This window comes from Triturus cristatus, chromosome 7, assembly GCF_964204655.1.
Source record: "Triturus cristatus chromosome 7, aTriCri1.1, whole genome shotgun sequence".
Taxonomy (NCBI): domain Eukaryota; kingdom Metazoa; phylum Chordata; class Amphibia; order Caudata; family Salamandridae; genus Triturus; species Triturus cristatus.
The window spans coordinates 344,145,002-344,157,464 of record NC_140590.1 but is presented as its reverse complement, the minus strand read 5'-3'; the positions used below and the strand labels follow the sequence as shown (position 1 = coordinate 344,157,464).

The 12,463-nt window shown below is 45.5% G+C and overlaps 1 protein-coding gene across 3 annotated transcripts in view; it reads right to left on the bottom strand.

The window, feature by feature from the left end:
* Window positions 1–547: 547 nt before the first annotated feature.
* TMEM143 (transmembrane protein 143) overlaps window positions 548–12,463 on the bottom strand; it is a 283,275-nt gene continuing 271,359 nt past the window's right edge. For all 3 annotated transcript variants that reach the window (XM_085616468.1, XM_085616466.1, XM_085616467.1), the window contains exon 8: window positions 548–1,394. In XM_085616468.1, coding sequence (XP_085472594.1) covers window positions 1,228–1,394 — 167 coding nt within the window. In that variant the 3' untranslated portion in view covers window positions 548–1,227. The remainder of the gene's footprint in view (window positions 1,395–12,463) is intronic.

Sequence of the window (12,463 nt, the reverse complement as noted above, 5' to 3'; positions counted from 1 at the left end):
CTATAAAATCAAAGCATTTAAGCGAGATCTTTAAAGCACTAAGAACGGTCTCTATGCACACTGAGGACCGCAATCTGTTCAAGAAAGCCGCAGAATGAAGGACTTCAATCTTTCTGCTTGTAGGTCCTGAAAGAGTCTATCACTTTTTTGGAGACATGACAAGAAAGAAACACTACCACTTTGCAGCCAGACAAGGAGAATCCAATGGACTATCTGTGTTTCTCAACCAAGTGTCCTTTCATATGCTATTTATCTTGGTGCCATGACCTGAAATCAAACATGGTGCTATTATCCAACATGCCTGGTTATCTAATCAATTTGAAATCTCACTTTTGTTAATACTAAATTCGTGCCCATCAAAAAACCAGGAGAATTATGTTACGAAAAGAAGCTTTTGAAAATAAAAAGAGGTACTCAGAAGGAAACCAATAATGAAAGGAGGAAACAATGATGAAACAATTGCTGAGAAAAATGTGACTACAATAATAGATAACTTAAACCAAACGGAAAACTCAAAAATGGAAATAATGTCCCCAGGTACTGCGTATTCCTTAAAGTGTAGTTTAATTTTCACTAATGCAGAAATACAAGTTGCAGATGAGCTGATCCTGCCTGACGGCTACAGAATCTCACCCTACAAAACACACAGTGTTGGAGGACCTACATATGCCTCATCATGGAGAGGAAGTTGGGAGTACTGACAATGAGACAAAAACAACACACCTGAAAATTAGAAAAACGCTTTACAGAACTTCAAGCAAAAGCATTTGTGATAATGACGATCGACTAGTCAAAGGAGAGACTCAGTACAAGCTGCTTTTCAAACTTTAAGATGCAGGTTGCTGGGAGCTAAAACTACCCCTGAATTTGTAAAGTGTCTTACGAGTGCAGCAGCAAACGCGTAAACATTTTGTGGCCGGGCTTGAAGTCTGCAGCAGTAGTGCATCACACCAGGACGCAGAGTCCCATCCCCTTCCGGCCACACCTATCAACACTTAATGCGGGCAGCACCTCTCATCCTGTGTGTACCAGTGACCAGATGAGAACCTGAATGCAAGAGTAGAGGACTCATGCTCTTATCCTACAGCTGGCATTTCAAGTTAGAGGGGTCTAGCAATACGTACGCACGCTGCCCGATTCTGGTGCGCTCAACGAAGCCAGAATATCAGCTAGATGGTCCATAAACGTTGTCGTTCCACTCATATTACATTCACTGCACCCAGGGATTCAAGCTGGATCTGGCCTGTTCTCGGTCTGTGTCTCCTTCTGAGGCTTTAAGTGAAGTCTCTGCAGGTTTTCAAATGCTCGATCAATGTTGAAGGAAATGTCCAGGCCTGTTTTCGTTTGAAGCCAAGACTCGACTTGTTTCTTTACTTGTTCCATGGTTCGAACGTCTTAAAGAAAAAAGAAAGAGTTGTGAAGTGAAAACAATCATTAAGGGATATCTCTTCTACAACACTCCACCCCACTAAATCTGACTGCATCCAGCATGCTTATCTTCAACATGGTTAAACTCTTTCGACAATCATTATCTAACAAAACTTAATAGTCCATTTAGCAACTTCATTTTCCATACAGAACATGTACACCAACCTTAGAGCTTTTTTAGTCCTGTCTAGTTTGTGTGCTCCTAATTCACAAAGCTGTATAACCCAGGTCTTACCAGTAGCCATTGCTTAAAAACCTCTCTAACCACCTCTGTATCTGCTCGAATCACCGTCATGCCTGCTCATTCAGGAACATCAAAAACATCTATGTGACCACAGTGCCAATGGATTGCTGCCTAACTGGGAGGGCTTCCCCGGCTACTCACCTCCCAACCTTTAAATCATCATGGTGGATTTCAAGTTAGATTTAGGTCACTGATCCAGGTCATTCTGCACTATTGGCAACACAATATACTGGCCGTCGTCAGGGACATCCAGTTTTAAACAATCAACTTGCGTTAGATGGGCCACATTCTAAACCTAGTGACGACCAATGATTCAGTAATGTTTTGCCAAAAACCAACACTGGCTAACAGGGAGGTTTTTAATTGGTACCTATTTCTTTTCAAACAATCTTTGTTCTCATGGGCAACACAACCCCATGCAAACATTCTGCTCAACCATGACCTTTCTTTAAAATACTAACCAACATTACATGGTTTCTAATTCTACTTACTTTATTTATTTACATTTCATATAGAGGGCAAAACATACGAGTTACTGTAAATGAAAAGTTAAAAACAGAACAAAAATAACATTACTTAAAATACAGAAAATAAAGCCACAGATCGCACATCAGTTCTGTTAGGCCAATAGGTTTGGCTTCACGTGTTAAGGTATGGAAACGCGCGGTTACATGAATGCTAAATGCATGGTTTACCACATAAAAGCCAGACTTACCGGCTTAGCCAAGATTGGATTGACAGTGAACAGCACAATCCTGCGGTTTCAAAGTCTGTTATTAGGTGTCCCAAGCATGAGCAGCACAAGTCTGCAGAACCACACATGCTATTACCGTGTACAAAGAGATATACAAGCCTACAGTACCACAGGCACTTGAATTAAGTGATGATAGCACATAAACAATTCTAACTCATTATAACATACTAATATCTGTGTGCATGCTAATTATAGGGTTCACCTGCAGATGCAAGAGATCTGACAAGTCTGTCTGACTCCACATAAACTTTGAAAAAGTGCATGGAGCAGACTTCAGCCAAAGGCAGAGCCTTGAATAAGTTGAATAACTTTCATTATCATAGAAACGCGAAAGAACACATTTTGTGAGTCTATTCCACACGTCCAGTTCCCTTGTTATAATTAAGGATGAATCTGGTTTAATATCAAAAATCCGAATCTTTATTTCTTTATTCATTTGTTTATTCGTTTCAGATCGAGTATGAGTCTGAATACTCTTTTCAGTCCTTTCTTTTGACCCAGAAAGTAACAGGAATACATTCCTGTCTCCACTGCAAGTTTCTGAAGTAAGGTGTTCACTTCCTTATGAACCAATTATTGAGGATGCCAACAAGCTTTGTTTGGTGTTAGAGAGGAGTTCAATTTAAGTTAATATTCAAGACTCATTTGTCTTTTGCTATATTTGGGCATTCTTGCAGATCATTTTTGACACTTCCCCTCCCCCACCAGAGTGACTAACAGAGTGGAGGGAAGTAAGGTTTCATAGTTCTTTGGGAGGTTTTCCTGCAGCCACTGCCCTCCTTTGCCCTGTGCCTTTCTAAGGACTTCTCTGATGGAAAGACACTACCCTCCTGTGCCTTTCTAAGGTCTGCTCTGATGGAAAGACACTGCCCTCCTTTGCCTTTCTAAGGTCTTCTCTGATGGAAAGGTTGCTTGTGTTGGTGCTATTGTGATCACCATTGAGGGGTTTAAACTCTCTGTGGGATGTACCTCTAGTCAAAAGGCTTTTAGTGTCTCCTATACTCCTTCCTCTTTTCAAGGCCTATTATCTTTAGAGTATTCTTTTAGAGTTCATCCGGGCTGTCTCATCATCTGCCTGCAATCTGAATAGTGAATTGCCAGTGAATGAAAGGCTGAGAATCCTCTGTTGGGCTTCTAGTTTTCAAACATTCGCTCATGAAAGATCTCTTGGAAATCTTGCCTGTCTTCTCTTACCAGTTTTTCAGTGACTCTCTGCAAAGAGCTCCAGAGAGATCTGTCATAGGGTCCTAGCAAGACCATAACACTTGCTGTTTTCATGCCTGTGGCAGCAATGCCACACCTTTCCTTTATGAGTCAGCTTGCTCTTTCTACCTAGGGGAACAGCGGAAGAAGGTGCAACTGCATGCGATTTCCTCGCGGCAGACACTATGATCAAATACGGAGGTGAATCCATAATAGGGAAAAGAGGCTCCTGATCCGCAACTTTATATTTTTTCTCCATTAACTAGTAAGAGCAAATTCTGCAGATGCTGAAGAAACAAATAACTGCATTGTTGGTTACAAAAGACACTGGACTAAAGGCAATAGAGGTCTAGCTGATGCCCTGAGATGAAATGTCCCAAAGATTACCAATGTAGAAGTGGTATTTGTTTGCTTAGGGATGTCAAGCTCTTCTGCTCCCCTTACTAATATACTTCATTGATGGTATTGATGTCATCAATAGGCGATACTCTTGCAGGAGGTGAATCAGATAAAGTAAATAATAATTTCTGATAGAGGAATAATCTTAAGGATAGAATGAATTTGAAGGAGAGTGACCACATTTCATATGAGTTCTGAACTTGACCTCTCACTATATTGTCTAGGGTACGCTGTAAGAGAATGAGAGCTCATAGGAGATCTGTATGTAAAGCATGCTCTTCTCCTTTTTCAAAGAATTCTATTAGGAGCAAGCCTATGCAGCGTGGGTATTACTTGAGGGCTCACTGGTGACTTTGGCCATTGTGGGGAGCTCAAAGCTACTGAAGTTTAAGTGGTGTCTAGAGAAATGTAGTGAGACTGGACTCCGTGGCTAAGGAGTAGGTGAGAAGCTAACCACGACGTGACATCAATGGTTAGAAGAGAGTACAACCTGGAATATTAAAAATCAGAAGACCTTGGTAATCTTCTCCTTATTTGGAGATGGAGTCAATACACTGAAAGCTTCAAGTGTGACAAAGATCCAGAAGGCAGTCATGATCAGATAGAGGTCTCAACATCAAATGGAGAGTGTCTTCTTGGTCTCAATGTAGATGAGTGTCTTTTTGGTCTGAACGTCAATGAAGAGGGTGCCTTTACTGTTGACGCTGAAAGAGGTTTCAACGGCTACCGACTGCACCTTCTCAATGTTAAGTAATTTGATGTTATGGATGTCACATGTCTCAAAGGGGAGCATATTGCCACAGTACCTGTTCTCGATGTCAAATGGGAACTTTGTCTAATCTCTCTTATGCTGCGCTTCTTATATCTACCTCTTGGGCAGTCTAGAATGTGAGGAGAGAGCTGCGGTAGATGGCAAAACGTCTACTTGCCCCTTAGAACATGCTTAATCTGCTCCTTAAAGTCTCTCCTGCAGGCCTGGCAGTCTGAACTTCTGCCTGCCTTCCAGAGTTCTCCCAGAGATCATCTTTTTTGATGAAAATGTTTGGGAGCTATGTGAAACTGTTAAATTACTGTCAGAGTCAGCAAGGTAAAAACTGCAAAACTCTATATATCCCCAAGGATAAACCTGTGATTTCTTGAGTTTCTGATCAGGCGGAAGGGCCATCAGTTGTGTGTGTAGTGACTTTGGATCCGGATGGAGTACCTGCCCCTGATCCCTCGACAACAGAGATGGAATCAGTGGCAAGCGAATCGGGCGATCCTGGGAGAGAAGCAGGAGTTCCGTGAACCAGAACTGCCGCGCCCATGCTGGAGCAATGAGAATCATCTTGCATGGTTCCGCCCTGACCTTCCTGAGAACTCGAGGAATGAGGGGAATGGGAGGAAAGGCGTAGCAAAATGCGCCGAACCAAGCAATCGAAAGGGCATTCCCCAGAGACCCTTGATGGGGAACCTTGCTTGCGTAAAACCGGCACTTGGCGTTCTCCGGGGACGCAAAGAGGTCTATGGTCGGAGTACCCCATCTCTTGAACACTGCCTCCAGCGTGGCCTGATCTAACTCCCACTCGTGAGTCACTTCCGTCTGTCGATGCTTGGCTTGCAGAGTGATCTTGTGAGAGATCGCAAAATCCCAGATCGTCTGAGCTTCCTTGGACAGAGTCCGCGACCTTGTTCCCCCTTGCTTGTTGATATAGTGCATGGCCGTCGTGTTGTCTGTCCGGACCAGCACTGCACGATTCTGAAGTCTGGGAAGGAACGCCAGCAAGGCTAAGTTAATGGCCCTCAGCTCCAAGAGATTGATGTGGCGTAGTCTGTCTGCTGGACTCCAGTGACCGCTGACCTGAAGCTCCTGGAGGACAGCTCCCCATCCTTCTAAGGAAGCATCTGTGGTCACCACCATAGGAGAAGGAGGGATCCGAAACGTTAATCCTCCTGCGATGTTTTCCTTCACCAGCCACCATTCGCAGGCTTTGCGCATAGCAGGTGTTATCCACACCTTGTCGTTGAATGACCCTTCTGCCTGGCGCCATTGTTTGTCCAACTCCTCCTGTAGAGGACGCATATGAAGCCTGCAATGCGGTATTAAAGGTATGCAGGATGAGATCGATCCGAGTAAGGACTTGTACCGTCGAACCGATACATATCTCCTGTGCAGCACTTGACGAGCGGAGGTGGTCAGTTTGCCTTGACGCTCCTCCGACGGACGAGCCGTGCATAGTTTCGTGTCCAGAATAGCCCCAAGGAACTTTCGTGACCTGGAGGGTATCAGCACCGACTTGGACATGTTGAGCTGAAGACCCAAATGGGCGAACAACCGTATGCAAGTTGACACGGCCTGAGACGTTGCCTTGAACGACGGAGCCTTGACGAGCCAGTCGTCCAAGTATGGGAACACTTCCAAGGACTGCTTCCTTAGAAAAGCAGCGACTGGTGCCAGCATCTTTGTGAATATTCGAGGTGCCGACCGAAGGCCAAACGGAAGCACCTTGAACTGGAAATGGCTCTTGCCTACTGTGAAGCGTAGATATTGCCTGTGAGCTGGGTGGATCGGAACGTGGAAGTATGCATCCTCCAAATCCAGGGACGCCAAAAAAAATCTCCCGGATTCAGTAGTCGGAGAATATCCTGGAGAGTGACCATCCTGAAAGAGAGTTTGATGAGATAGGTGTTGAGCTCCCTTAGGTCTAGTATAGGATGCCATGTATCTTCCGTCTTCCGAACCAGGAAGAACCTGGAATAAAACCCGTTGCCCCTTTGCGAAAGAGGTACGGGCTCTATCGCCCCCTTGATGAAAAGTTGGTGGGCTTCGAGATGCAACAGTCGGAGATGTTTTGATGGACGGGCGTCCGGAGCTCTTGTTGGAGGAAGATCTTGGAACTCCAACGTATGGCCACTCTGAACAATATTTAAGACCCACCGGTCTGATGTTAAAAGAACCCAGCTGTCCAGACAAAAAGAGATCCTGCCCCCAACCGGTGTTCTTGGTAGGGGAGGAACAGTAGCCAGAGCCAGGAGGCCGCTATTGCCTCTTGGCGTTGTCTCGTCCCTGACGATTCTGACGTCCTCTCTGGGACTGACGAGAGAAAGACGCCGACTGACCTTGGCGTTGGCTGGAGTATTGACCTTTATAGGACTGTCCTGATTGTGTGGAATATTGACGTTGGTTTCCTCTGTAATTAGAAAACCCTCGACCACGTGCTCCTCTGAATGGCACCTTGCGATAGTTCAAAGACCCCAAGGACTTAGCTGTGTCCGTGTCCTTCTTTATGCTTTGGAGGGCGTCATCCACATGCTTACCAAAAAGCATCTCCCCGTCAAAGGGAAGATCCAAGATCTTATTCTGGACCTCCTGGCGAAACTAGGTCGCCTTCAACCAGCCTTGACGGCGCAAGACCGCTGACCCTGCCAAAGCCCTGAAAGCAGTAGAGACTATGTCCATCGCACAGTCAATGACTTCCGAAGAGCATCTTTCCCCTTCCATCAGAACCTGCTTGGCTTCCTCCTGACTCGACTCTGGTAGCTGGTCCATAAACGGCTCCATGTCGCACCACATCTGGCGGTCGTACCTGCCTAGAATAGCCAGAGAATTAGCCGCACGCACCAACAAGCTGGCCATGGTGGAGAATCTTTTTCCCACATTGTCCAGCCTCCTGCCTTCTTTATCCGGAGGCGTGGTTAACGGAGTGGACGGATTCTTTGACTTGCTCTGTGCGGCCTGCGATATTACGGAATCCGGCTTAGGCTGTCCTAGGAGACATGCAGGACTGCCCTCAGGGGCCTTGTATTTCTTCTCCAGCCGGGAAAGAACCGGGATGACCGTTGCAGGATTCTGCATCGTCTTAATTCCCTCATCCCAGACATGTTCTATGATGGGAATTGATCTGACCGACTTCCTATATTGTGCTTTAAAGTCATATAGGAAACAGTCGGACTGCTCCACTGTAAGGGGCAGACCAAACCTCTTGGATGCCCGTTCCATCAAATTATGGAAACCACCAATATCTGCTGGAGGCGATATATTTGTCTCCCGGCCCACAGCATCCGGATCCTGCATACCAGTGTCATCAGGGTCCCCATCCGGATCCCCTGGATCAGTAAGGGGGATCACATGCCCCTCATCGTCCTCATCTGTATCCAAATCTTGTGTGTCTTGATTTGCAGGTTCCGAATATGAAGGCTGAGGAACCACTAACGGTACCACCGTTGAAGTGGTACGAGGTATGTCCTTAGGCAGAGGTGGCAAGTCTATTGCCATGTCTCGTGGCACCACAGACGTAGAAGGACGCACCGGTGTGAGGTCTGGTAATGACGGAAAACAAGCTTTATAGTCTTGCAGCATCAGTTGCAAATCCGTCACTAAAGCCACTGGCAAGGCTATCATATCCTGCCTCAGAGAGCGGGGGTGTACTTCCTGTGAAAAGCTTTGTCGCCCCTCCTGCACCTCTGGACCATAAAAGTCCTCAGTATCCGTGTCCTGCTGTTTCACATTCAGGTCTGAAGGGCTGTAGGCGTCCCCATACTGCCCATCCTCTTCCTCCTCCTCCGAGTCATCGAGAAGCATGGATGGTGGCAAAAGCGTGACCCGCCTAGGAGAAGTCATGTCCGGCGTAATTTTTAATCTCTGGATGGCAAATCCCGAATTCTTCGTCGTCGATGGTCCCGTCGACGGAGTCGTTGGCAAAGGAATTCCATGCGTCGACGAACTCGACGACGACATCGTTGACTGAAGGGTAACTGTCGTCGACGGGGCGAGAATTGTCGTCGACGATGAGGACGTCGACAGTACCGGAATCGTCGTCGACGGAGCAGTCGTCGACGGAGCCTTCTTCTTCGTCGACGGAGCATGTTTCATCGTCGACGGGGCAACCGTCGACGGTCTCGCCGACGAACTCGTCGTCATCAACATCGACGAACTCGTCGTCGTCGTCATTGTCGATGTGGTCTTCGTCGTCGACACCGCCGTCGAAGACGAGAAAGTAGCCGTCGTAGACGATGAAGTAGATATCGTCGACGGTCTCGTCGACGACCCCATGGAAACAGTCTTAACTATGGAGATCGTCGTCGACGTACCTGCTTTAGCCTGCGTCGACGGGCGCTGTTTCTTCACTGGAACTGACTGAGGAGTTTCTGCAGCATGTTTCTTTACAGATTTCTCCTTTTGGGACGGAGGGGAAGATGTTGCAACCTCCTTCTTGTCCCTAAGGGCTACGTCCACACCAGCAGCCCGTCCCTGCCTCTCCTTTACACTGCCGTGAGGAGATTTCATGGGACCAGCCTCATCAGACCTTTCAGAGATCCCGTGAGGGGCTTTGAGAGGGGGTTCCGCAGAGGTGGAGGGAGATGACCTACCCCTCTTCTTAGATCTCCTGGAGGAGGTACCAGAGATTGATTCCTCCTCATCCGAAGAGAGAACCTCCGTCCTGGTCTTTAGCTTCTGCAGCCACGTCAGCAACTGACCCTCTCTGTCTCTCAAGGTTTTGGTAGAGAAGGTCCGACAAATTTTACAGTCTGTGGCCTTGTGTTCCGGGTACAGGCAGTATATGCAGTTTTCATGCCTATCTTCCACAAACAGTCTCTTCTTCCCACAAGAAGCACAAGGTCTGAATAAGGCTTTCTTCTCCTTTTCTGACATTATGTCACAAAAGATGGTAAATAAAGAGTCTAATAGTAAAATTCTGAGAAACTGAGCAGAGCTCAGTGGAGACTCCCTAGCACAACGTGCGGTAGAAAAATCTGAGGCTCTGAGCTCTCTCAGGAAGGTTCCAAGGGGTGAGGCTGTGCTGATTGGTCCTGGCAAAAGTTTGGGCTCTTTTACACAAAGAGGGTGATATACTACAAAATGAGATGAGGCCTAGGCCTATTTTTCTCTTTTGTTTCTATGGTTATGATATATATATATATATATATTTTTGTTTACCGAGGCTCCCATTCCGACGACGGGGAATGATACAAAGCATGAGAATCTATGAAAGTTCCAATACTGGGGTAATGTTAAATTACTGTCAGAGTCAGCAAGGTAAAAACTGCAAAACTCTATATATCCCCAAGGATAAACCTGTGATTTCTTGAGTTTCTGATCAGGTGGAAGGGCCATCAGTTGTGCTAATTTTGGAGAAGTAAATTCACTTAGTCCTCAAGTTAAATCAGGTGCCCTAATTGTAGTCAACAAAAAGGACATAAAGGGTGCTGATTCCCCCACGCAAGCCAGGAGCTCCACTCCTGGCTATCATCGCTTGCCTACACCATTTTAATGTTGTAATATCATTTTGCAACAAGCGATATGGGTAAACTTTACACAGTTTGAAGACTGCAGGATTTTAATTTTCTCAGACTAAACTCAACAAGTAACAAAACCACAAACAAAATCTTCAGAGATCTAAAAGAGAAAGTTACTTACCTTTGTAAACACTCTTTCTGGTGAATACTCTATTTAACCAAAACTTCCATAGATTTTCCAGCAATTGCTTCCTTGCACAGAGAGGTGGGCTTCCCTAAAGTCCTGAGAGTCAATGCAATAGAGTCTGGTAAAGGTGTGGATCACAGGAACACCCCCCAGCTTATGCAGTAGTGTCGGTTTTGGCTTTGGTGGAATGAGCCCAAAGGCACTTAAGAGACTCCTCTTTGGAAGCACACATTTACAAAAAGGGCTATCTCTCATGATTAGGTCAATTTCTGGAGTGTCCTTCCCTTGTTCGCACCGGGGGATTCAACAAAGAGTTGGTAGAGCACCAGGTGCTCCTTAGTCCGGTATAACTTGAAAATAAGGGCTCCCTTAGTATCCAACTGTTGGAAGTCTCTCCTCGTTAGAGGGATGCAGCTGAGTAAAGAAAGGAAGAAACGTGGTCAACTACCCCACATGAAGTGCAATATCATCCTTGAGAGAAAAGATGCCCAAGTCTGGAAAGAAGGTGGTTTACAGCTGTTGTACCAAGAGAATCTACAGCTCACGGATACAGCGCATTGAAGTGATTGCAATGACAAAAACATTCTTAAGGGTCAGCAACCTCAAAGAGCAAAGGTGCACAGTCTCAAAATGTATGCACATCAAGAAAGCAAGAAACAGATTAAATTCCCACTGCAGCATAATTTTATTTTATTTTTTATTTTGAAGGTTTTATATAGCGCTGGCTAGACCCAGATGTATCAGAGCGCTTTACAAGATAAGGATAGTATAAGGCACATAGGGTATAAAAGCATATGAAAGGTAGTGCATCAAAAATTTACAAAGTACAGACAACATGAGCATTATACAAAACCAGATAAATAAACAGGGGCAGGAGCAATACATTTAAGTAATTAGGTAAATGGTGAAACAGGAGAATATGGTATATAATTATTGAACAAATATAGTGTGATAGATGGGAAATCAGGAGTAGGACAGAGGTTAGGAACCCCAATAATAATTGAGGAGGTGGGGTTTGAGGTCTTTTTTGAAACTAGAATAGGAGGGATTACAGCGCAGGTTTTTTGGGAGGGCATTCCAAATAGGGACATTGCCAGAGAAGGAGCGAGATTGTGTAGCTTTCTTTTTATGCAGAGGTGGGATAAGGAGTAGGGTGTTGGTGCTTCTCAGAGGTCGAGTAGAGCCCGCAGTGTGGAGTTTCTTTGAGAGGTAGTGCAGAGTGTTTTGGTGGAGGACTTTATGAGTAATGCAGGCGGTTTTGTAGGCAGATCTGCCTTCGATAGGGAGCCATTTAAGAGATTTGATAGCCGGGGATATATGATCGAAGCGTTTGCAGTCCGTGATGATCCTGGCAGCAAGGTTGAGCACAGCTTTGATTGGAGCTAGGTGTACTTTGGGGATTGCATTAAGGATGGCATTACCATAATCAATACGTGACAGAACAAGCGACTGAACTACGAGTTTGAAATCATAAAAGGTATGCCAGGTCTAACAGTGCAGGAGTAAACAAATATGTAAGCGCCTTCGGAAAATGCATCACAACAGATGATTTAAAATAGGGAAGGCTGATCAGGCAAACAGAGGAAGGCTTGCGTAAAGAGGGGGCTGCACTACGAGAACACATGCAAAACTGGAACTGATCCATGGAGAAGCTCTGGCTGTTTGCCATGTCCTCCTATCTGAGGTCTTGTAATTTTGCTTAACAAATACATGCAATAGAGCTGGATGACATGCTAGGGCAAAGAATGGTTAATGGGTTTTAGTACCACACTATGCTAGCTGGGCTGAGTAGTCGAACCCCCCCAGCAAAAATTAGGGTAGACTAAAGGTTATTATAGAGTTTGTTCTCTCCTACAGGCTGACACGGAGAGAAATAAACATACAGTGTATAGCAAGATCCAGAGTCATAGTCTACTATGCTGATGGGAGGTCAGGTCTACACATTCAGGCACTGATCACATGCACATATTTACATGCCTGTGACTGTGGTAACATCATCCTTTTGTACCTACAAAAGCACAGAGTGGTGCTT